General features: G+C 36.0%; 1 protein-coding gene across 4 annotated transcripts in view; it reads right to left on the bottom strand.

The window, feature by feature from the left end:
- SLC26A7 (solute carrier family 26 member 7) overlaps nt 1–23,313 on the bottom strand; it is a 150,609-nt gene that overhangs the window by 3,148 nt on the left and 124,148 nt on the right. For all 4 annotated transcript variants that reach the window (XM_017962164.3, XM_031669668.1, XM_031669666.1 and 1 more), the window contains 3 exons: nt 5,283–5,383; nt 1,165–1,219; nt 977–1,080 (listed from right to left, as the gene is read on the bottom strand). In XM_017962164.3, the coding sequence (XP_017817653.2) occupies nt 977–1,080; nt 1,165–1,219; nt 5,283–5,383 (260 nt within the window). The remainder of the gene's footprint in view (nt 1–976; nt 1,081–1,164; nt 1,220–5,282; nt 5,384–23,313) is intronic.

The raw sequence follows: 23,313 nt of genomic DNA, 5'->3' as shown, positions 1-23,313 counted from the left end.
TGAAGCAAGCTGTCCAGCTAAGCCAAAAAAACAAAAAAAACCAAATGACCCTTTTATGAGACATCAGCGTAGAGCAGTTCAAAGCTCCAGGTCCAACGTCAAACTGCTGACTCTGCAACCAACTCTACCACTTATAGATTGTGTAATTTCCCTGGTCAGTTTCCTTGTTTCTAAAAATGGATTAAATTATCGTATCTACCTCATAAGGTCATGGCAAATTCAGTTAAACAACATAGTAAAGCTTTTAGAATATTCCTGTAATATAGTGAGAGTACTCAATATATGTTAGATATAATAATAGTGTTGTTATTATTTTGTAAATACATACTGTTCTGATTGTATACAATAGAGATGACTCTGTGAGGCACCAAATGTTATTCTAGGGATGAGGAAAGGCAAAACAATTCAAAACTCAAGGAAAAATTGCAGGAAATCAAAGCTCTAAGAACAATTGTAAAACTAAACCATAAGCCCAGCATTTGTAAGATAACTTTGACACTTCAGATCATGTGAGCACTAGACTCTGCAAATAATATCTCCAAAGATGTCAACATAAGCTTAGAGGCAAGATATCAGAGCAGAAAATACTTTTAAGGCCATATTTAGAGTTTTTATTTTTGAGAAAGGTGGATTCAAATCCCCAGGACAGTAGATCCTGGAAGAAGCATTTGTTGTACGAGTAAGCAGTTTGCAATTGATAGGCAACCACCTAATCCCGAGAGCAGTGACATTGTTGGAAAATCCAAGTTACCAAACAACAGTTTATCACTGGCCTAAAAAAAGAATGGAAACATTCTTTTACTTGGAATAAAAAAATCTGAGGGTCTGAAGTGGGCTGGGGCGGGGGTGTGGCGGGGGGCGCTGTTAATAGATTTTAGATGCCAATGGAGTAATAAGCTGATACAAAAAATGCAAAGCTTCGATTCTATATCCTGAATATTCTTATAACTCCTTCAGGCCAACTTAATCAACTCACCTTGTTTGAATGGATATGACTTATTGCAGCAGATACTGATTCAAAAAAAATTGGTTTCTCTGAGTCTAGGTTTCCATAATACGTCATTCCTTTTATCAAGGAAGCTACAAGAAAGCACAAGTGATATAAGAATACATGTGGAAGTGCAGAAGAATCACATTCAACGTTAGTCAGGGACATGTTCTTACCTGTACAATGGGCTAACAATACATCCACACTCCTGCCTTTACAGTCCATGTAAACCTGGAAGAATTAAAATAGGATACCCACAGTCAATTCAGAATAGCCAGCAGGAGGAAATAAGATGGGCTTCAGAAGAAATCAAACTTTCTTTAAAGCGAATGTTTATGAAGTCAAACCACCAGAGGGAGGCATTGTTACACAGTCAGGCATAATCTGGCAAGCATCTAAAAGACTAAGATTAATACAGCAGAGCATCTACCTTTATTGCAACTAAATTTGACTGCTTACCTTTTCCACATCATTTAATAAAAGTAAAAACAGTTACTTTCCTGCCCTGTAAGAATCATATAAAATTGTTCTCAACCTCTTTTAATAGAAAACAAGGACCCATTTGTGAAAATGAAGAAAGCTGCTGACCTACTGCTTGCTTTAATATTTTACAATAATTTGGACATATTCACGTGCTCTACAAACCCTGTGCATGAATGGTAAATTGAGAACCTCACTATAATCCAAGCCAAGTTTGATTACTCAACTTCCATTTTAAAAGGATTGCAAGATGAGAGATCCTGACTCATTTGTTTGGCATCTTTTAAGTCCTGGAAAATCTCAAGCAGAAACAACTTATTAAAGGCTCTGATCTTAAATTCACCCAAATCAAAGTCAGTCTATGAACTTCCGTAAAAGTAAATTTAGGCGTTTTAGTTACCAGGGGATGGATTTCATTATATAATAGTGATGTATCTTACACATAAAATATAAAAAGGTTCATTTACGATATATTCTAATAGTGTGCATTGTACATTCAAAATTTCATTCATATTCTTCCAGTAGTAAGAAGTTCTTTCTATGTGAGAATTGTGAAATAATAGAAGATACATTACTGAGTGTAAATGAGAAAAGAGCAAAAAACAGGGACTGCATCTTTGCCATTGAATAAATGGCTCCCATTTTTGTAAGTTAAAATATTTAATTCAAGGTGACCTCCCAGTGTTTGACTTTTTCTTAAGCTCGGTGAAACACAAACACATTGCTATGGGCGGTTTGTAGGTGCTGATAAATATAATCTCCAGTTCACTGACCTCCTCAAAGTCCCAAGTAAAAGAATAAAGAGAAGTCACCCCACTTCCTTCAACCTACAACTCCCAAGAGAATGTTTCTAATGCTAAAGCAACTAAGAAAACAATGCAAGAAGTGTTATTAGAAAGCAAGAAGCCATGAAGGACTGAAGAGTTGCTGTGGCTCTTCACTCTGAACCTTCTTCCAGGGTGGCTGGAACTAAGAAATAATATTAGTTGCAATGATATTAATTACACTTGAAGAAACGACATTTTTAAAATGAGAAAAAATAATAGAAACTAGCATTATTGAGTTCTTCCTAACTGCTAGACACTTTCTTAAGTGCTTTATATGCAATACATCATTTTTATATGCAATACAACAACTTGCTGAAGGGGGTATTTCTACTTCCAGTTTACAGAAAAGCAAGTAAACACTTAAGTCCAGATCACAGAACTAGTATATGGATGATATATTCTTAACATAGATCATGCTGTTACTGTAACCATAATGAAATAAAGAAAATAGGAATAACAAGGAAATTTAAAAGGGCAAACTGATACAAAACTGCTGGTTTTGTATATATAGATAGAACACACCTGGCTAAGGGAATGTCATTTTATGCCAATCTAAAAATAAATTGCATCAGTTGATTGATCCTGTCATTCCCGTGTACAGATCTTTAAAACCACTAAGATGAATGATGAAAAATAAGTCTTTTTGCAACATGCCCAGTGCCAAGATTGTTTGAATTTCTCTGAATTGTCAGCCGTGGATCCTAAACTCAGTGAGAGTAGGCAATCATTTCTCCTGCTTTCTTTATTAACCCTAAGTCCTGTTTGTAATATGTAGAGAAGGAAGCTAATAATTTCAGAAACCAATTTAAAATGCAATTGAACAACAACAACAACAACAACAACAAAAAAAAAAAAAAAACCACACACACACACACACATATACTGGCCTTTCCCAGTTTAAAAAAAAAAAATCCTAGTCTAGTGTTTCTCAAAATAGGATCCTTGAGCCTCCTGCATCAGAATCACCTATGGGTGTTTAAAATGAAGCTCCTAGATCAGAATCAGAACGCAGAAGACTGCATTTTCAATGAGCACCCCAGAAGAGCCTTAAACACGCAACTTTAAGAGACTCTTGTAGACTTTAGGAACACAGAGTAAATAAAAATGCCGAATACAAGAGGCCCTCCTGTGAAGAGGGACCATGTGTTTACAATTTAGTTTCAGCTAGAAGAAAACATGAAGTATTCAGGTTGAATCCTAAGTCCAACTGTGCAAAGGTTTTATAGTGAACCACAAGAAAATGAAAACATATTATGTGGGGAGAAAGGGCGACTTGCTAAAAATAGCCACTAGATTTCAGGCCTCTGATACTTAAACTTCAATTGTTTTAAACAATGTGTTTATTTTCGAAATATCTGCCAATTCTGAAACAAAATCGCCGCCTTATTTTTACAAAATGAATAAACTGAGATCCAGACAAGTGAGATGATTTCCCCCACACCTCAGCTAGTGTGATGCAGCTGGGACTATGCTGTGACTTCCACATACTAAGCAATTCCCCTCCACACACTCCCACCCATATCTTCGTAGGAAAGCAATACTAATGTTGACCTTTGTACTACCGTGAGTTTGAAAAGCTGGACATTTCAAAGTAAATTTAAGATATAAATGAATAGAGACACAAGGTATACTACACCACAAGAAAACAATGCAAGTCCACAACATGAGACCTTTTCAAGGATACTGATCTGAACCCTTTAAAAGTCAATGTCTGGTTTCCACTTTCTGACCATGATATGTAACTAATACAAGACTATCCCCTCCTCCACAAAGAAGTACACAACTGGACAAAAATATACAACAACCATGTTTAGACAATCGGCACCAGGCAGGGCAGCACAGGGCAGCTGAGGTTCCTGAGAAAGGGGGAAAAAATGGGGTGAGCCCTCTGATCATGGTAGCTTTCTGCCGCAAAGCAGTTTCTGGGCCCTGGCATGATGAGGGGGACCTAATAAAAATGTGGCAGCTTCCCTGAGCTGCACAGAGAGAACCAGAGTTCAGGGAGAGATCAATGGGTGATGAAAGAACTCCAGAAATTTCCATAAGGTTTAAATTAAGTATTTGGCTCAATGTCAAGCCACACAGGGAGGCTCTAGGTGGTCTGAGTAAGAAAACCTCTGGGAAGTAAACACCTGAAGATGAGATGAGCCAATTCACAGGCTCAGAAGCTGGCAGAGGACTGAAGAAACTGAGGAACAGATGCTGCCCCACCCTCAAGACGTCCCACCACCACCAATTCAGGGTATTAAGGGAAAGAACAAAAAGAAATAAGAAAGAAGGTGAATTCCCTGTTGACTTAGTATTTACTAAAAAAAGAAGGAGGTAAAAAAAAAAACCTTAGAAGTGTCTGAGTTTTCTGTGAATTGAAAAAATTAGGTGTTCTTCTAGCTGTGGAAATGGGGTTTGGAAGCTATGTCAGTTTTAAATCCATGAGTGGAGTTTTATTTTTTGCATACCTGGATCATGGAGACCACATGGAGATCATAGGGTAGAGAAAGAGGCACTATTGCCTAAGAGAAGAGAGAAAAGCCGTTGCATTGGGCACTGCTTGTGAGACCAGGAATGGTATTAGGCCAAACTGTACCCAACCGTAATGTGAGAGAAAACCTCCTGCCATCATCAAGGCACTTGCTTATGCAGCCTGTGCTCTGGAATGGGCTTTTCTCCTTTCTAGAATCCTTGTAAATTGACTGCCTAGGAGATCCTATGCCCACTGTATCTCAAGTCTATGTACTGTTCTCTCTGACTACCCCATGCAAATATTCTTAGCCCTGACCCTCACACATACATACAACTAGAAGCTGAATAGGATCTCCTGAAAACAAATCTACAGTGATGGGAGGCATGAAGTTCTACGTCCTTTGCAAATAATGGGGTGAGATGTGTATTGCAACAAGCAGGCTCAAGGCTACAGAGAGAAGGTGGTGAAAACCCCTGTTACTGAACAAAAGGTAAGAAACAGTTCTAAACACAAGCTCCATAAATACCTCAACAAGCATGGAGACTCCAGAATAGTCAAAAAAGGTAAATCCACTGCAATCCAGGATTAAAGAACACTTCTCATTAGGGCAGGACTGTGAAACCTCTTCTGTAGGAGAAACAGAGACTTGAGTTAGGCAGAATTTTAAGAGATTTCTGCTGCTGGCTTTGTTGACTGGTGGGAGGGTAACAGTGGCCTCATATTTAACAACACTAATTCTAAACACTTTTAATTTTTACATTTTTCAGTAAATTATTAATTATTTCTGAACTTTCTGATTTTGTATTACTGGAATGCAATTTCAGGTGATTATGACATGACTCAAAGAAGAAGACAAAATAGGTTAATTACCAGTATCATTTCATATATGGACAAACTGAAGTTCAGTTTAAAAGTTTAAATGCTTTTTAAAGGATATCTGGCAAGTTAGTGCTAAACATAGACAGAAGCAAAATCTCTAGACATTCTGAATAGTACCTTTCCCACAATATCACAATGTTTCCTTAATAGGCATGCCCAAAGTAGAGCTCTGTTTTGTGGTGCCTGAAGTGTATACAATTTTGGAATCACACTTAAAAAAAAAAAAAAAAAAAAAAAAAAAAAAAAAAAAACTCCATTGCTAGGACTTGTCCCACAGCCTTGGAAGGGATCTGTATGACGGGCCCTGAAAATTAAGCTTCATTCGGTTCATAGTAAATCGGCCTCTGAATTTACCTGATGAAAACAATAAGATTTTACTTAGGAGTTCATGACCTCTTTTTGATAGACATTCTTAGGGCCACGATTTCCTTACATGATATGACCTATTTCTTCACAGTGACAGGCCACATTTGGGGTCCCTCTGAGGAGTGATGTGGCTCTCAGAGCAGATCACACATGCTGATTCCCCCACCACTGTAGGCAAAGTCTATCACTTAAATTCAAATTCATTAACTATTATGACATTCTCTGAAAAAATTAATTCTTAATTTCAATAGCATTGCCATTTAAAATGTTCAAGGTTTTTCTGTATAGTGACTATATAAAAGTGGGACTGTGGTTGTTTCTCAATTTGGGAGAAAATATGAGGGAAATAGTGCAATTAAAAAAAATCCTGCTTACAGATTTAAAAAAGCAGTAAAACAGAAAATAAAAAATGACACTGAAAATTTATATATGACAGTAACTGTCAGGAAAAAGAGAACTGCTACAAAGTAATTTCTATGTATTTGAAAAGTGATACGTATAAGACTTGGTTTTCAGTTTCATCTTTAGATCTATATTTATATTTATTAATCAAATAATATGTTAATTGAATAATAACTATGTCGTGTTTGTACTATGTTCAAGAAAGAGAAGATAATAACACTAAATAATCAATATTTCTAAGGAGTAATTTTTTTAAGGAGTGAGTGATAACAAACATGAGTGAGGTCTTATTCCTTTCTTTAGGAGTTTATAATACTTTTGAGTGTCAAGGATAGCATTGGTATATAAATGACATGATTAAAATGATAAAATGAATAAAAATGTGAATTTACAAAACAGAGTAGTCTCTTTGGAGTAATCAGGGAAGGCTTCATGCAAAAAGCAGCCTTGCAGGATATATCAGATTCCAAAAAGGAGAAATAATGTAGACGTGTAAGCATTCTGACCATGTGGACAGCCTTAATCCAACACTAATGACAGCTTAAATCTAAAACTCCTTCTGCTCCCATTCAACCATTTAATGAGGACCAACTATATGCCAGGCACTCCATTAGTGCCTTCTGTTCTGCTGTTTCTCCCAGGGCAAGGGGGGCTAAGTGGTTACTGAACATTCAGGCTATGTTTCCATAGGCCTTAAAATGGTAAACTAGAACCTCAGGCAAAATTGAAAATAGCCACAACATAGCTCATCTATTGACCACTCAGCTGCAATCATTATCATTCATTATTTGCCTGATTAAACACAAGATTTACCTCTACTAATGCAGAGGCTTTTATTTATATTTTCAGGTATAATACGCCCTGGCTTATTACCAGAGATAGCAGAGTATTAAGATTGCAGGAAAAAGAAAAATACTCTAAGCAGAGAATACTTGTTCTAGTCAACAGTGGAATGTTGACTGGTCATAAATATATATATGGAAATGTTCTATTAAATTTTCACAGTATAAAAATCTCTAACAATTAAATATTAGGTAAACTTTATGAGAAAACCTTAAATAATTATATAATATACATAGGTAAAATATATATAATGAAGTTAGATGTTTTCTTACAAAGTAAGATTTAAAAATTAGTAAGACTAATCATGTTTACAATGTATATTGGAGCTTAATATGTGAAGATTTCTTATGTTGACTTTTTCAAACTTTTTTTTAGAAAATAAAATTTATATGGTTTCTTTAAAGTCAGTAATGAGTTGGGCCAGATGATGCCAGTTCGTGAAAGTCAGTCGTGTATATATCTTCCATGCTTAATCACAGCATGTTGGTAGCTTAAAATCAGTGATAGTAGAAATATTTACACCATGGAAATTGGCAAATGCTACATATCAGAACTTCTCCACCATCTGACCTTATATCCCCACTCCAAGAATCATTTGCTATTCACCAGCATATCATTGCTTAAAGGTGGGTATTCTTATTAAATATAAAGAAAATCATCAGTAAGTTTTAAAAATCCAATGGCTTTGATTAAATGAAAGACTTAAACCACTGACATATTTGACAATAAAATAACAATGACACAAATTGATATCAAATTTTGTCCTTTTTTAATCCATTTATACAGTCTTGTTCTTACCAAATGATTCCTGTTTTATAAAATAATACATATTTCAAAATAATCTGCAATCTAAAGTTATTTGTTCAAAAATTTCCATAGAAAAAATTAGCATTCATATTTAACTTAAATAATAAGAATTAATAGATTAAGAATTTTTCTAAGATATTTAAGCCTTATTATCTATTTACTACCAAACATAATACTAATGTCTATAAGACAGGCTTGCAGCTGGGCGCAGTGGCTCACGTCTGTAATTCCAGCACTTTGGGAGGCCGAGGCAGGTGGATCACAAAGTCAGAAGATCAAGACCATCCTGGCTAACATGGTGAAACCCCGTCTCTACTGAAAATACAAAAAATTAGCCGGGTGTGGTGGTGTGTGCCTGCAGTCCCAGTTACTCCGGAGGCTGAGGCAGGAGCATGGCGTGAACCCGGGGGGCGGAGCTTGCAGTGAGCCGAGATAGCGCCACTGCACTCCAGTCTGGGAGACAGAGTGACACTCTGTCCACCTCCCCCACCGCCCCGCAAAAAAAGACAGGCTTACTAGAAAGAAACTGTAATCTGAAAGAATATTAGCAGTTATTATGTATAACTGTCTGACATGAATTCAATCCTCCCTATCCACAGCCACGGCAAACATAGCTAATGAATTTGGTATTTTTTTCCACTGAGGTCAAACAAGACCTTACAATTTCTATCAATCAGTGCTTCAGGAAGCCACTACTAGCTGATCAAAAACTTATTTGTCATTCTGAACTTAAAAAATATTACAGTGAAAAACAATCTGTGTATATGTTACTTAGAGAGATTGATAACTGCATTTAATTGATGAGAAAATCGTGATAAAATGGTATTGAAAATTCTTAAACAAGTTTTTTTTCCTTTTCTATCCTACTATATTTCACTTCTAAATTGTACTTGCAATTTTATTTATTTTCTTGTAATTATCTCATAATGTACATGATGATAGATTATTAACTCTGAAAGTGTTTGGGGCTTTATCAATAGTGATTTTAAAATGTCCCTTCCATTGTCTGAGAGTGTGTTCATGCCATTGTTTGCTTCATCTTTTTTTTTTTAATCCAACCTCCTTCTGTGCTATTCCTTTAATTGAAATATGTGTATATTTTCAGGCCATCCAAAAATAAAAATAAAGCAAAGCAACAGGCTCATGCCTTGTATTTGTGGTTAATAATTTAAGTAAGCTATTTTAAGAGATGCAATTCATGATTTTCTTCTAAATGAAAAAACAGTCTTAATGGTAAAGTTACCAATTCACTCGAATGAAAATTTAAATACAATGGACATTTCTAACATTTTTCCAAAAGTAAGTGAAGTTTTCTTTTACACAGTATCCTTTCAGTTCTGCCGTTGCACTAATTGTATGGCTATAACCTTGTGTTCTAAACTTCTAAGTAAATCAACCAGAGCAATAAAAATCACATAATCCTAGAAAAGAGTAAAGTGAATGCACAGCTAATATCCTGCCTTAAGCAAAATGAGGTAAGCTTGGAGCATGTGCAAAGGAGACAACTAATCTATTCTCATGTGGAATGGGGTAAATGATGGGCTTTATCTACACAAAAACAACATTTCAGAAAGAAATTAACCATCAGGTGTGGGTGGGCAATTAACTCCAGACTGTGGAAGTCAGCTCTCTCCTGTGGAATATTCATTAACTTCTTTAATTAAAAAATATTCATAGTTGCATAATTTAAAAGTGCTTTTTATATACTTCAAAAGATTCTTGGCCGGGCGCGGTGGCTCAAGCCTGTAATCCCAGCACTTTGGGAGGCCGAGACGGGCGGATCACGAGGTCAGGAGTTCGAGACCATCCTGGCTAACACGGTGAAACCCCGTCTCTACTAAAAAAATACAAAAAAAAAAAAAAAAAAAAAAAAGATTCTTGACAGCCCATGAGTAACTCATAATTTTTTAAAAGAAAGTATTTTCTGTTGATATCAATTAACTATTGAAAAGCAGATTTACATCTCAAATTTCTCAAGAAAATAAGAAGTTAAGAAATATTTAAGACAAACCACAACATTCCCTTTGGAAAACATGTGCACATATTATTGAACATTTCTTTCCTTCCTTCCTTTCTCCCAGCAGTCAGCTAATATAGATGTATTGAGTGTCTACTCTAAGCACTGTCCTAGAAAATGTAAGTACAATGATGAACAAGGAAGACAGTGATCACTGCCCTCAACAGATTCACAATCAGGTTGGGAAACTAGTCAGTTGAACTAGTAATTTAAAGTGTGAAGAGGGCTAGAGATGTGCAGAAAATGCTATGGAGGTGAAGGAGACCTTGTGTGGTGGACAGAATAATGCCTCTTAAAAATGCACACATTTGACTCTCCAGAAACTGTGAATATGTTGCCTTACATGGCAAAAGGGACTTTGTAGATTTGATTAATTTAAGGATGTTGAGATGGGCAGGTTATCCTAGATTTCTCAGGTAGGCCCAGTGTCATACAAGGAGACAGGAGGTTCGAGGTCAGAGAAGATGTAGTGACAGAAGAGACCACATCTCTTCTGATATTTGAAGATGAGAGAGGAGAGATTTGATGATGTCACACTGGCGGCTTGCAAAAGGAGGACAGGGCCATGACCCAAGGAATACAGATGGCCTCTGAAAGTTGGAAAGGGCAAGGAAATGAATTCTCCTCTAGACCCTCTAGGAATGCAGCCCTGCCCAAACTTGATTTTATCTCCAGACTCATTTCAGTGACTTCTGTCATCTAGAACTGTAAAATAAGAAATTTGTGCTGTTTTAAGCCACTGCATTCATGGCAATTTATTACAGCAGCAATAGGAAACTAACATACCTGCACTGCTTATTTGAGAAATGAGTAATAAGGATGGGAACTTGTTTAGATTTCAAGGTCTATGATGGCAGAGTTCGTGTCTACTTTCTTCATCCTTGAATATCCAGCACTCATTGTTGTGCCCAGGATTTATTAGATGTTCAATACATACAATACAGATTAACTGAGTGAACAAGAACATGAATTATTGCAGGAATGAATGGAAGAATGTGATCTGTGAGCTGAGACTTGATAATGATTGGAAGTTAAGTAGATGACTAGGCAGTGGAGGTAGACCCAGCAAGTCATAATGCTAAGAAAGACCTCAACAGAGTGCATCTTGGTATTGACATAAACTGACTGAAGTGTTTGGAGACTCAAACTGCTAAAAGTGGTAATGGAAGATTTCTCTGTAAATTGAGAAATTTTTATTTTTACTAAGAGAAATAGCATGATTTCCATTTCATACTTGATGTAACCCTGCTTCATATATTTTGAATATTCTATCATGTGCTCAACTACAAATCTTTTCCTTCTCAAACGATTTTTAGCGGGGAGGGCAATTTTTTTTTTTTTTTTTTTTTTTGGGGGGGGGGTCGGGCTTTTTCCCCCAGCCTGGAGTGCAATGGCCGGATCTCAGCTCACTGCAAGCTCCGCCTGCCGGGTTTACGCCATTCTCCTGCCTCAGCCTCTCGAGTAGCTGGGACTACAGGCGCCCGCCACCTCGCCCGGCTAGGTTTTTTTTGTATTTTTTAGTAGAGACGGGGTTTCACCGTGTTAACCAGGATGGTCTCGATCTCCTGACCTCGTGATCCGCCCGTCTCGGCCTCCCAAAGTGCTGGGATTACAGGCTTGAGCCACCGCGCCCGGCTGGGGAGGGCTATTTTTAATTCTCTTCCTTCTTGCCCATTCCCGTACTCAGTTTACATCTTTTCTTCCTTTAATCACTTCTAGATCTATTCTGTAGTCCCCAAAACCCACTTGATGTCTCCTGGATGACCTCACTTAGCTTAAGTTTACCATTGTCCCACCTAAACTCACTTTTCCTTTTAGCTGTTCTCCTGGCCTCACTATTATTCCCAGTTTGAGAATTTCAAAGTTTCAGAATCATCATTTGTATCGTTTTCTCCCTTACTTCAACTCCCAAACAGTTCCAGCTGCTGTTCATTACACTGCTGAAATCCCTTTTGAGTCCTTCGTCTCCATTTTCACAACCTGGTGACCAAAGAAGGGGAAGATAGAAACTTCACTCCTCTTCTCTAGATTATTATCGCCCTGTCATTCTTGCTTCCCTCCATGCAGGCTGCATTTAGACCAATCTTCTTGAATCTCAATTTTAAGTACCCTTTCATGTATATAGCCTACTTTCAACGGGGACTTAAGTCCTGCCTCTACCCCTAACTAGCTGCATGATCCAGAGCAAGTTACATCTCCCCTATGGGCCTCAACGTCATCAGTAAAATGAAGAGTGTTCTGGTAATTATTTTAATTATTTTAAAATGAAGAGTAGAGCATTTGCCTATTACCTATTTTAGTTATTGAGAATAATGCCCTGTGAATTGCTATACAAATATTTTGTTCATTGGACAATGAAGGATAATACAATAGAAATTAAAAATGCATTATTTACCTTAAAATCTAGTTAGGAGGAAAATGACTCTATAACCATATAGGTAATATGTGATGGATTAAAGCACGTGGTAATTTCTGTGTTTCACTATTACTATTGAATTCCACTTTATAGGTGAAGATACTGAATTCCAGTCTGCACCTGACTGAGTATTCTTCTATATGGATCTAGTTGACTTTTTTCTCCCTAACAAGATTGAAAGGAAGTGTGTCCCTTCAATATATTTTACTTCCCTATTAAACCTCAGAAACCGTATAACATTTGGATTGGAAGAAAAGGGAGATGGTTCTAGTTATGAGAATCCAAATAAAGGCTTAGACCCAGAGATGATTAAGTTAGATGTTGGAGCCATAAATGGATTTGTCTGGCTGGGATGGAGAACTTGTACAATGTGTGGTGAGAAGGAAAGCAATTTGGAAGGATAAGGAAGCTTTCAGGTGCCACACTAGGGAGTAGGTACTTGATCCTCAGAAGGAAACCATTATAATTTATTAAGAACAGGAGGGATTTTTTAAAGTAGAGGTGATTTAACATTAATCTGTCATTACATCACAGAATGAAATAAAGCTGGAATGGCAATTAGATCTTAGCTGCATGTCAATTCCATTTGTAGTAGCTTCTTACAATAACATGTTGAGAGGGTTCTGAGGCTACTTTGGCTCATAGGAAAAAAATGCCCTGATCTATTATTCTATCTGGTATGTGCATACATACTGGGTATTTTCTATCTATAGAATACAACAAAGGCTATCTCATAGCAGAAGATAAAAAACAATATGAAAATAATACTAATTCATTTCGAACATAATTAAGGACAGAATCAGAGTCACAGAAGTGAAAATGAAAGGTAATGAAACCAAGTTATAGGTTTTAGGGATTAAATTAAGATGCGAAATAAAAAGTAAGCACAGTACACATAACCTCAGCATTTAAAGCATAGGGGAGTAGAGCAGGGCACTACTTGAACAAGAGAGAGAGATAAGAGGACCGAGGAAACTTTGTAGGGGAGAGAAGGAGGATGTCAGAAGAAGTGTTCTGATCAACTATGTCTGACAAATATCAAAGGGCCACTGGGTACCAAAGAGTTTCACGAGGACCCAGCAAAGGTGATCATGCCCATCAGCTACTGTTCTGTGCAAAGTGGGCCTGGTCAGGATGCAGAAGTAAGAAACTCCTCTAAAAATTTTTCAGTTCAGAGAGTAAGGCACTCAAGTTAAATAAGTATTATTCTAGTCTTACATAAGTGTTCTCCGAGCACACAAGGCAGGTAAAAGTAAATTTGCCACAATAAACTAGAAAAGACCAGAAAAGCTGACATCTGAGATGCATCCATGTTAATGTGGGTCCATGCAGTTCATTCATATATTTATATTCTATTTTATTATGTTGTATATTGATTTACAACGTATTATATGCTGTAATTCAATTGATATTTTAATATGTATTTTATCTTCTTACAAAAACACTCTATATATTGATTGTCCATTGTACTGGTAATGGATGTTTTGCTTATTTCCAGTTTTGGGGGATTAATAAACAATTTTATGAAAAATCTTGTATACTCTTCCAGATACAAATATTAAGATATTCTTTTCTAAATTGTGTTTAGAAGTGCAAAAACTAATATAATTCAGCTTTTTATTCATCTAAGTTTATACGAATGAAATTAGAACCTTACAATATGTTTTCATTTGTCTTGCTTTTTTCCCCAACATTGTTTATAAGATGTATATAATTTTCATTATGTGAGTATAACATATAACAAATATATTAAGTAAAAACTCAATTGTATAGATATGTCACAATTTATATGAACCTGCTGCTTTAGTTGGTCACCTGAGTTATTTCCATGTTTGGATAGTTACAAACAATATTATCATGAATATTCTTGTTTGTATACTTTGCTGCACATAAGTTATCATTTCTTCAGGGTGTACAACTAAGAGCAGAATTGCTGATCACAGGATATGTGTATCTTCAACTTTATAAGACATTGCCAAACCGTTTTCCAAGGTGGATGCACAGATGGTAATCTGAAAATGCAAAATCCGAAATGCTCCAAAATCCAAACTTTCTCAATGTCAACATGACATCATAAGTTACCTTGAAGACATCATTTTACTATCTTAATGGCATGTCATAATTGTTACTGTTCAGTACTTACATGTGGATAAATGTAAGAAAATGATTGCTTATTGGTAGCATATAAATTCAGTCAGGAGTGATGGTAATGCCAAACAACTGGAGATGGATTGTCCACATCATTTGCTTTCTTATGGTTAAATGCACACAAACTTTGTTTTATGCACAAAATTATTTAAAATATTGTATAAAATTACCTTCAGACTATGTGTATAGGGTGTACATAAAACATAAATTAATTTTGTGTTTGGAGTTGTGTCCATTCCCAAGATACCTTATAATGCATAAGTAAGTATTCCAAAATCCAGAGAAATTCAAAACCTAAAACACATTCAGTCATAAATATTTCAGATGAGTGATACTCAACTTGTAAGAGTTTATACTACCACCAATATTGTAGGAGACTTCTTGTTGCCCTGTATCCTCACCAATCCTTGGTATTGTCAGATTTTTCTATTTTGACCAATATCATACATATAGTGTTATTTAATTTGCATTTCCCAAATAATAGCTGTGAATAATAATGGTGAAGTCAAGCATATTTCATATGTATGTATTTTGGTAACTTAAAACAATGTCCCTTTTTGTGAAATGCCTGTTCATGTCTTTTGCTCATTTTTCTATTGAGTTGTCTGCCTTTTTTTACTCATCGATTTGTAGTAGAAAGCAGTCCTTTCTGAATTTTATAAGTTACATCTATCTTCTTCCACTCTGACTTATTTTTTCATGTTTTATATAGTGCCTTCTGGTAAACAAAAGTTCTTAAAAATAATATAGTGAAGTTTAATAATCATTTTCTTTATGCTTAATGCTTTATATTTCTTGTTTTAAGATAATTTACTTATTCCAAGTTCTTTTAAGATATTTTCCTATGTGCTCTTCTAAGTTTACATTTTGTCTACTATATTCAGATTGATCTACCTCATACATATGTGTGGTATGGTGTGGATTAGGGGCCTAATTTCATTCATATAGATACATAATTGTCTCTGCATTATTTATCAATAAGACCGTCCTTTCCCATTGCTCTATAGTGCCATTTTTGTCATAAATAAAACAGCAATACATGTGAGGACTTTTCCCCCTCTGAGCTCTCTACTCTGTCATATTGACCTATTTATTTCTGATCCAATACTACACTGCAATGATTATTAGAGCTTTATAAAACATCTCAATGCTAAGAGGACATACCCTTCATCTGTTCATATTCTTCAAGTGTCTTAACTATTCTTGGCCATTTGCATTTTTATTTAAAAATGTAAATAAGCTTGTAAAAAGCCATTAAAATATTCTATTGAAACTTTACTTGATATTAAATCTAAATTTATAAATCAGTTTTAGAAATTATGCTTTTTGATATCAAGTATTCTAATCAATGGGCATTGTGTTTCCCTCCATTTATTTATGAATATTTACTTGCTACAGGTATTTTTAATGTCTCATAATAAAGTTATACACCTTCATCCTGTGTAGGTCTATATATTTTTATTTAAATTCATTTCTAAGATTTGATTTTTTTTTTTTGAGACGGAGTCTCGCTCTGTCACCCAGGCTGGAGTGCAGTGGCGTGATCTTGGCTCACTGCAAGCTCCACCTCCCGAGTTCACGCCATTCTCCTTCCTCAGCCTATTTATATATACTTTATATTATATATAATATATATTATTTATATAAATATATCATTATACATTATAATATAATTATATATTTCATTTCTTTCTTGTTTCTTTTTCTCTCTTACCAAGGAGTGATGCTAATTTTATATACCATATGACCCTATATAATCCTAACAAGTATTTAGGTAATGATTTGGACTTCAGTGATTCTGCCTTCATTTTTCCTGCTCTCCCTCCCTTATTTGCTCTCTTTTTTCCATTTATTCATTAATTGACCATCTATTAAGTTTTTGTGCCTAGTGATAAAGCCATAATAGAAACAAATACCAAATTCTTTGGGAAATAATGTTAAATGAAAGAGACAGTCAATGGGAAAAGAAAAATAGTTAAGACTTGAGAAATAAGGCAGTAACCATGCCATTCTTGCTTTCTAAAAATATTCGTAATTCATTTTTTTCAAGATGGCTGACTAGGGACATCAGATACCAGTTCTCTTCAAAAACTAGGTCAAAGTTGTTGGTGAATGGGTGTGTTCTGAATGGAATATTGAGGGAAGAGAGCCAGGACCTGTCAGAAATCCCAATAGAAGAAGCAGAGTTGCATGCAAAATCCGAGAGATTGGCAGCCGAGGAACTCAGAGTTCCACAGAAAATATAAGTGGGGGTGCTTCTCTGTTCCCCTCACCCCTGTGACAATCTGCAGACTACCAAACTCTTAGGGAGTCCTTCTGCTCTTGTGACTGTGTAATGCTGTTGGTGGCAACTTGAGAACTTCTCAGGGTCAAAGAACCAGGTGACCAGCTCAAACATGTGTGCCCTCACTCTCCTCAGATCTAAGCTAAGATGGCACCATACTAATTGTGCACCCATGGTGGACTTCTGCCCTGCCAGAAGATTCTGTGTCATTGAGTCGCTGTACCGCCAGATTGCCCACAAACATCTTCTACAACCCACTCTGACTTTGGCAGGTGCAGAGGACCAGTGGGTCCCAGGGGAGCTTTCAGACCCCTGGAGATCTAACCTTCAGCCACTTCTATGGGTGGGCACTCAGCTCACCAAAGCCCCCCTTGGGACAAAGGAAGCATAGATGTGGTACCAATCACTGAAGGGGGGCAACACCAGCAGCCAGGAACAGACATGGAGAGGTGATCATCTCCCACTCCCCTCATCCACTATTGCAGACCCAGGAGAGGTTCTCCCTGCTGGCGGCTGGTATGTGTGAAGGAAAGCACTTGGAGAAAGTGCTTCTCATGGCAGCTCCACCACCATTGAAAGTGAATCCACCCTGCTTGGGATTGCACAATGAGCAGGGACCAATTTCTCCTTCCTATACAGAACAGCAACAGCCCTGTAATGGAGGACATAACCTACAGAGTTGTCTGCTCTGGACTGGGGAAGGTGGCTCTGCCCTGAGTTGGTTTTAGTGGCAGTGGACAGAGGGCTTTATCCACAATCTGCAGCCACTTTGCAGCCATGAGCCAAAGGACAAAGTCTATATAAACTGAAGGTCATGAGCCCTGAGGCAGGGGTGCAATAGGGAGGTAAATTGCATTCCTGCCAGCCCAGCATTAGAATCTGGTGCTCACCCCACTGCCCCTTCCTTGGAGATCTACTCATAGCCCAACATTATCTCCCCTTGCCATCCTCCCATGAAAATGAGTGCTTCCACTCCTCAGCCTCCTGGAGAGTGAGCCAGCTCTGAACTGCCCCACAAAATAAAAACCTGCTGCCAGAAGGACATAGTGCTAGTGCAGGAGAAAAGCTACCTGAGACCTCTGTACCCTCAGCCCTGCAGAAGATACTGTTTTGGCTCTTACATTCAGTATACCACTACAACAGGCAGCATCTGAGAAAGCCAGTGCACAGAAGCTGTCCACAAACAAGGAACTCATGCAGAACCTTGCCCTGAAAGCACCCAGAAATGAAGACAAAGGATTGTAAAAAACATACACTGCAGTACACCCTCAAGGGAAAAAAAAATGAAAAATGTAAAAGTCCCATCTAAACTATATAAAACTCAAAAATAAGCAACAGTTCCTTCAGATGAGAAGGAATCAGTGAAAGAACTACTGCAGTACAAAAAGACAGAGTGTCTTGAAATCTCCAAAGGATCAAACTAGCTTTCTAGCAATTGATTCTAACCAAAAGGAAAAGTCCAAAATGACAGATAATGAATTCAAAATGTGGATTCAAAAGAAACTCAGTGAGATCCAGAAGAAAGGGTTTGAAAGATAGCTATATTTTTATAAAAGCCAAATAGAGCACCTGGGATTAAACAACTCACTAAAGGAATTTCAAAACACATTTGAAAGCTTTAATAATATACTAGAAAAAATAATTTTAGACCTTGAAGACTAGTCTTTCAAATTAACCCTGACAGAAAAATAAAGAAAAAGATACTTTAAAAATCAAACGAAGTCTTTAAGAAATTTGAAATTATATAATACAACTAAACCTGTAACTTATAGGCATTCCTGAGAGAGAAGGAAAAGTAAGCAATTTGAAAAATATATTTTAGCAAATAATTCAGAGAAATGTCTTTTATCTTGCAGGTGAGGTAATTATCCAGATACAAGAAATTCAGAAAACACATGTGAGATACTGTAGAAGACATCACTGAAGCAGAGTCATCAGACTGCCCAAGGCCAACGTGAAGGAAAAAAAAAAAACTTAAAGACAGCTAGAAAAAAGGGCTAAATTACCTATAAAGGAAATCCCATTACACTAACAGTAGATGTCTCAGCAGAAATATTACAAGTCAAAAGAGGTTGGAGGTCTATTTTTAACCTTCTTGAAGAAAAAAAAAAGGCCAACCAAGAATTTTATATTCTCTCAAACCAAGCTTCATAAAAGAAGGAGAAATAGTCTTTCTCAGATAAGGAAATGCTAAAGACAACCAGACCAGCCCTACAAGAAATCTTTGAAAGAGTTCTAAACGTGAAAATGAAAGGACAATACTTGCTACCATGAAAGCATATTTTGTACAAAGTTCACAAATTTTATAAAGCAATTACACATTTGAGACTACAAAGCAACTAGGTAACAACATTATGACAGGAACAAAACCTCACATATCAATATTAACCTTGAATATAAAAGGCATACATGCTCCACTTAAAAGATATGGCTTGGCAAGATGGATTTTTTTTTAAAGACCCAACCATCTGCTTCCTCCATAGACTCATTTTATGTGTAATGACACTCACAGGCTCAAAGTAAGGGGAGGGGAGAAAGATCTATCTCACAACTGGAAAATAAAAGAACAAGATTTTCTGTTCTTGTATCAAATAAAACAGACTTCAAACCAACAATGGCAAAAAAAAAAAAGAAAGAAAGACAAAGAAAGGCCTTATATAATGATTAAAGGTTTCAATTCAACAAGAAGATTTAACTATCCCTAAATATATATGCATCAAGCACTGAAGCACCCAGATTTATAAAATGAATACTACTAGACCTAAGAAAAGGGACAGTGGCCAAATTATAATAGTGCGGGACTTCAATACCCCACTGGCAGCACTCGAAAGATCACTGAGGCAGAAAACTAACAAAAGAACTCTGGATTTAAATTGGATTCTTGACTGGATAGACCTAATAGACAACTACAGAACATTTCACATAATAAGCACAGAATATACATTTTTCTCATCTGCAAATGGAACATTCTGTAAAATTGACCACATGCTTGATCATAAAGCAAATCTAAATACACTCCAAAAAAAATTCAAATCATATGAAGCATCTTTTTGGAATACAGTGGGATAAAAGTATAAATCAACACTAAGAGGAATTTTCAAAATCACACAAGTACATGGAAACTAAGCAACTTGCTCCTGAATGACTTTTGAATAAACAATGAAATTGAGGTAGAAATAAAAAGTATTTTTGAAACAAATCAGTATAGAGATACAACATACCAAAACCTCAAAGATACAGCAAAAAAACAAAACAAACAAACAAACAAAAAACAGTGTTAAGAGGACAGTTTATAGCATTAAGTGTCTACATCAGGAAGATAGGAAGATCTCAAATTAACAACCTAATATCATATCCAAAGGAACTATACAAATAAGAACAAATCAAACCCAAAGCTAGCAGATGAAAAGAAATAACAAAAATGAGAATAAAACTAAATGAAATTGAGACAAAAAAATACCAAGGAGAAATGAAACAATGGTTCTTTGAAAGGCTAAACAAAATTGATAGAATATTAGCTAAATAAACCAACAGAAAAAAAGAGAGAAGATTCAAATAAGCACAATGAAAAATGGTAAAGGTGACATCACAACTGACAGCACAGAAATCCAAAAGATCCTCAGAGACTACTGTAACCATCTCTGTGCATACAAACTAGAAAACAAAGAGGAAATAAATAAATTCCTGGAAACATACAACCCCCCAAGATTGAACCAGGAAGACATTGAAATCCTAATCAGACCAATAAATAATTATGAGATTTATTCAGTAATAAAAAAAAAAAATCTACCAACCAAAAAGAAGTCCAGAACCAGATGGATTCACAGGCGAATTCTACCAGACACACAATGAAGAACTGGTGCCAAGCTCATTGAAACTATTCCAAAAAATTGAGGAAGAGAGAGTCCTCTCTAACTCATTCTTTGAAACCAGTGTCATCCTGATGCCAAAATCTGGTAAGGACACAATAAAAAAGTAATACTAAAGGCCAATATCCCTGATGAACAAAGACACAAAAATTTTCAACAAAATAGTAGCAAAGTGAATGCAGCAGCACATCAGAAACAAAAATTCATTGTGATCAAGTGGGTTTTATTCCAGGGACATAAGGATGGTTCAACATTTGTAAATCAATAAATGTGGTTCACCACATAAACAGAATTAAAAACAAAAACAATATGATTATCTTAATAAATTCAGAAAAAAAGTATTCAATAAAATCCAACATCCCCTCATGACACAAACCCTCAACAAATTAGGTATCAAAGAAAAATATGTCAAAATAATAAAAGCAGTCTATGTCTATTGAATGGGCAAAGACTGATGGTATTCCCCTTTAGAACTGGAACAAGACAAGGATGCCCACTCTCACCATGCCTATTCAGCAAAGTACTAGAAGTGCTAGCCAGAGAAATCAGGCATGAGAAAGAAATAAAAAATATCCAAATAGGAAAAGAAGAAGTCAAACTATCTATCTTTACAAATGATACAATTCTATACCTAGAAAACTCTAAAGACTCCGCCAAAAGATTTCTGGAACTAATGAATGATTCAGTAAAGTTTCAGGATACAAAATTAATGCACAAAAGCTGTTGCATTTATGTACACCAACAAAGCTGAAAGACCAAATCAAGAACTCAATCCCATTTACAACTTCCACACAAAACAAAAACAAAAACAAAAACAAAAACCTAGGAATACATTTAAACAAGGACATGAAAGGCCTCTAGGAGTAGAACTACAAAACACTGATGAAAGAAATTGCAGATGGCACAAACAAATGGAGAAACGTCCCATGGTCATGGAAATGAAGAACCCATGTCATTAAAATTACTACCACTTGAAACAATCTACAGATCCAATACAATTCCTAATACATTATATCATTTTTCACAGAAATAGAAAAAATAATTCAAAACTTCATATGGAACCAAAATGGAGCTAAAATAGGCAAAGCAATCCTAAAGGAAAAAGAACAAAGCTGGAAGCTTCACATTATCCAACTTCAAACTATTCTACAAGGTATAGTAACCAAAAAAGCAAGGTACTGGTACAAAAACAGATACATAGATCAATGGAACAGAATAGAGAATCCAGAAATAAATCCACATACCTATAACCTATTGGTCTTCAACAATATCAACAAATATTAAAGATGAAGAAAGGACTCCTCATTCAAAAATGGTTCTGGGAAAACTGGCTAGCCACATGCAGGCAAATGAAATTGGACCCCTACTTCCACCATATACAAAAATTAACTCAAGATAGATTAACGACTAATGTAAGACGTGAAACTATAAAAATTCTAGAAGAAAACCTAGGAAAAACTCTTATGGACATTGGTGTAAGCAAAAGATTTATGACTATGATCTCAAAGCAAATGCAACAAAAACAAAAGTAGACAAATGGGGCTTAGTTAAACTAGAGGCCTTCTGCACAGCAAAAGAAACAACCAACAGATTAAACAGGCAACCTAGAGAATGGGAAAAGATATAGGCAAACTATGCATCCAACAAAGGACTAATATTTAGAATCTATAAGGAATTTGAACTCCAGTGAGAAAGAGAAAATAACCCCATTAAAAACTGAGCAAAGGACATGAACAGATGCTTCTCAAAAGAAGACATGCATGCAACCACCAAACATATGAAAAAATGCTCAACATCATTAATCATCAGAGAAATACAAATCAAAATCAAATGAGATACCATCTCACACCAGTCAGAAAGGCTATTATTAGAAAGTCAAACACTAACAGATGTTGGTAAGTATATGGAGAAAAGGAAATGCTTACACACTGTGGGTGGGAATGTAAATTAGTTCAAACCCTGCCCTCCGCCATGGAAAACAGTATGGAGATTTCTCAAAGAACTAAAAAGAGAACTACCATTCAACCTGGCAATCCCACTACTGGATATATACCCAAAGGAAATCATTTTATCAAAAACAAAAACAAACAAACAAACACTCCTGCAGTCTTATGTTTATCACAGTACTATTCACAATAGAAAAGTCATAGAATCAACCTAAGTGGACAGGATAAAGAAAATGTACTATATATACACCATGGAATATTACACAGCCATAGAAAAGAATGAAATTATGTCTTTTGCAGCAACGCGGATGGAGCTGGAGGTCATTATTTTAAGTGAATTAATTCAGAAATAGAAAACCAAATACCACATGTTCTCACTTATAAGTGGAAGTTAAGCAATAAGTACACATGGACATATAAATGGAAATAATAGACACTGGGAACTCCAAAAGTAGGGAGGATAGAAGATGAGGAGAAAGTTGAAAAACTACCTACTGGGTACTATTTTCACTATTTGGGTGATAGATTCACTAGAAGTCATACCCTAGTATTAATCAATATACCAACGTAATAAAAACCT

This window comes from Papio anubis, chromosome 8 (genome assembly GCF_008728515.1).
Source record: "Papio anubis isolate 15944 chromosome 8, Panubis1.0, whole genome shotgun sequence".
Lineage (NCBI taxonomy): Eukaryota > Metazoa > Chordata > Mammalia > Primates > Cercopithecidae > Papio > Papio anubis.
This window is presented reverse-complemented; position numbering and strand designations above follow the sequence as displayed.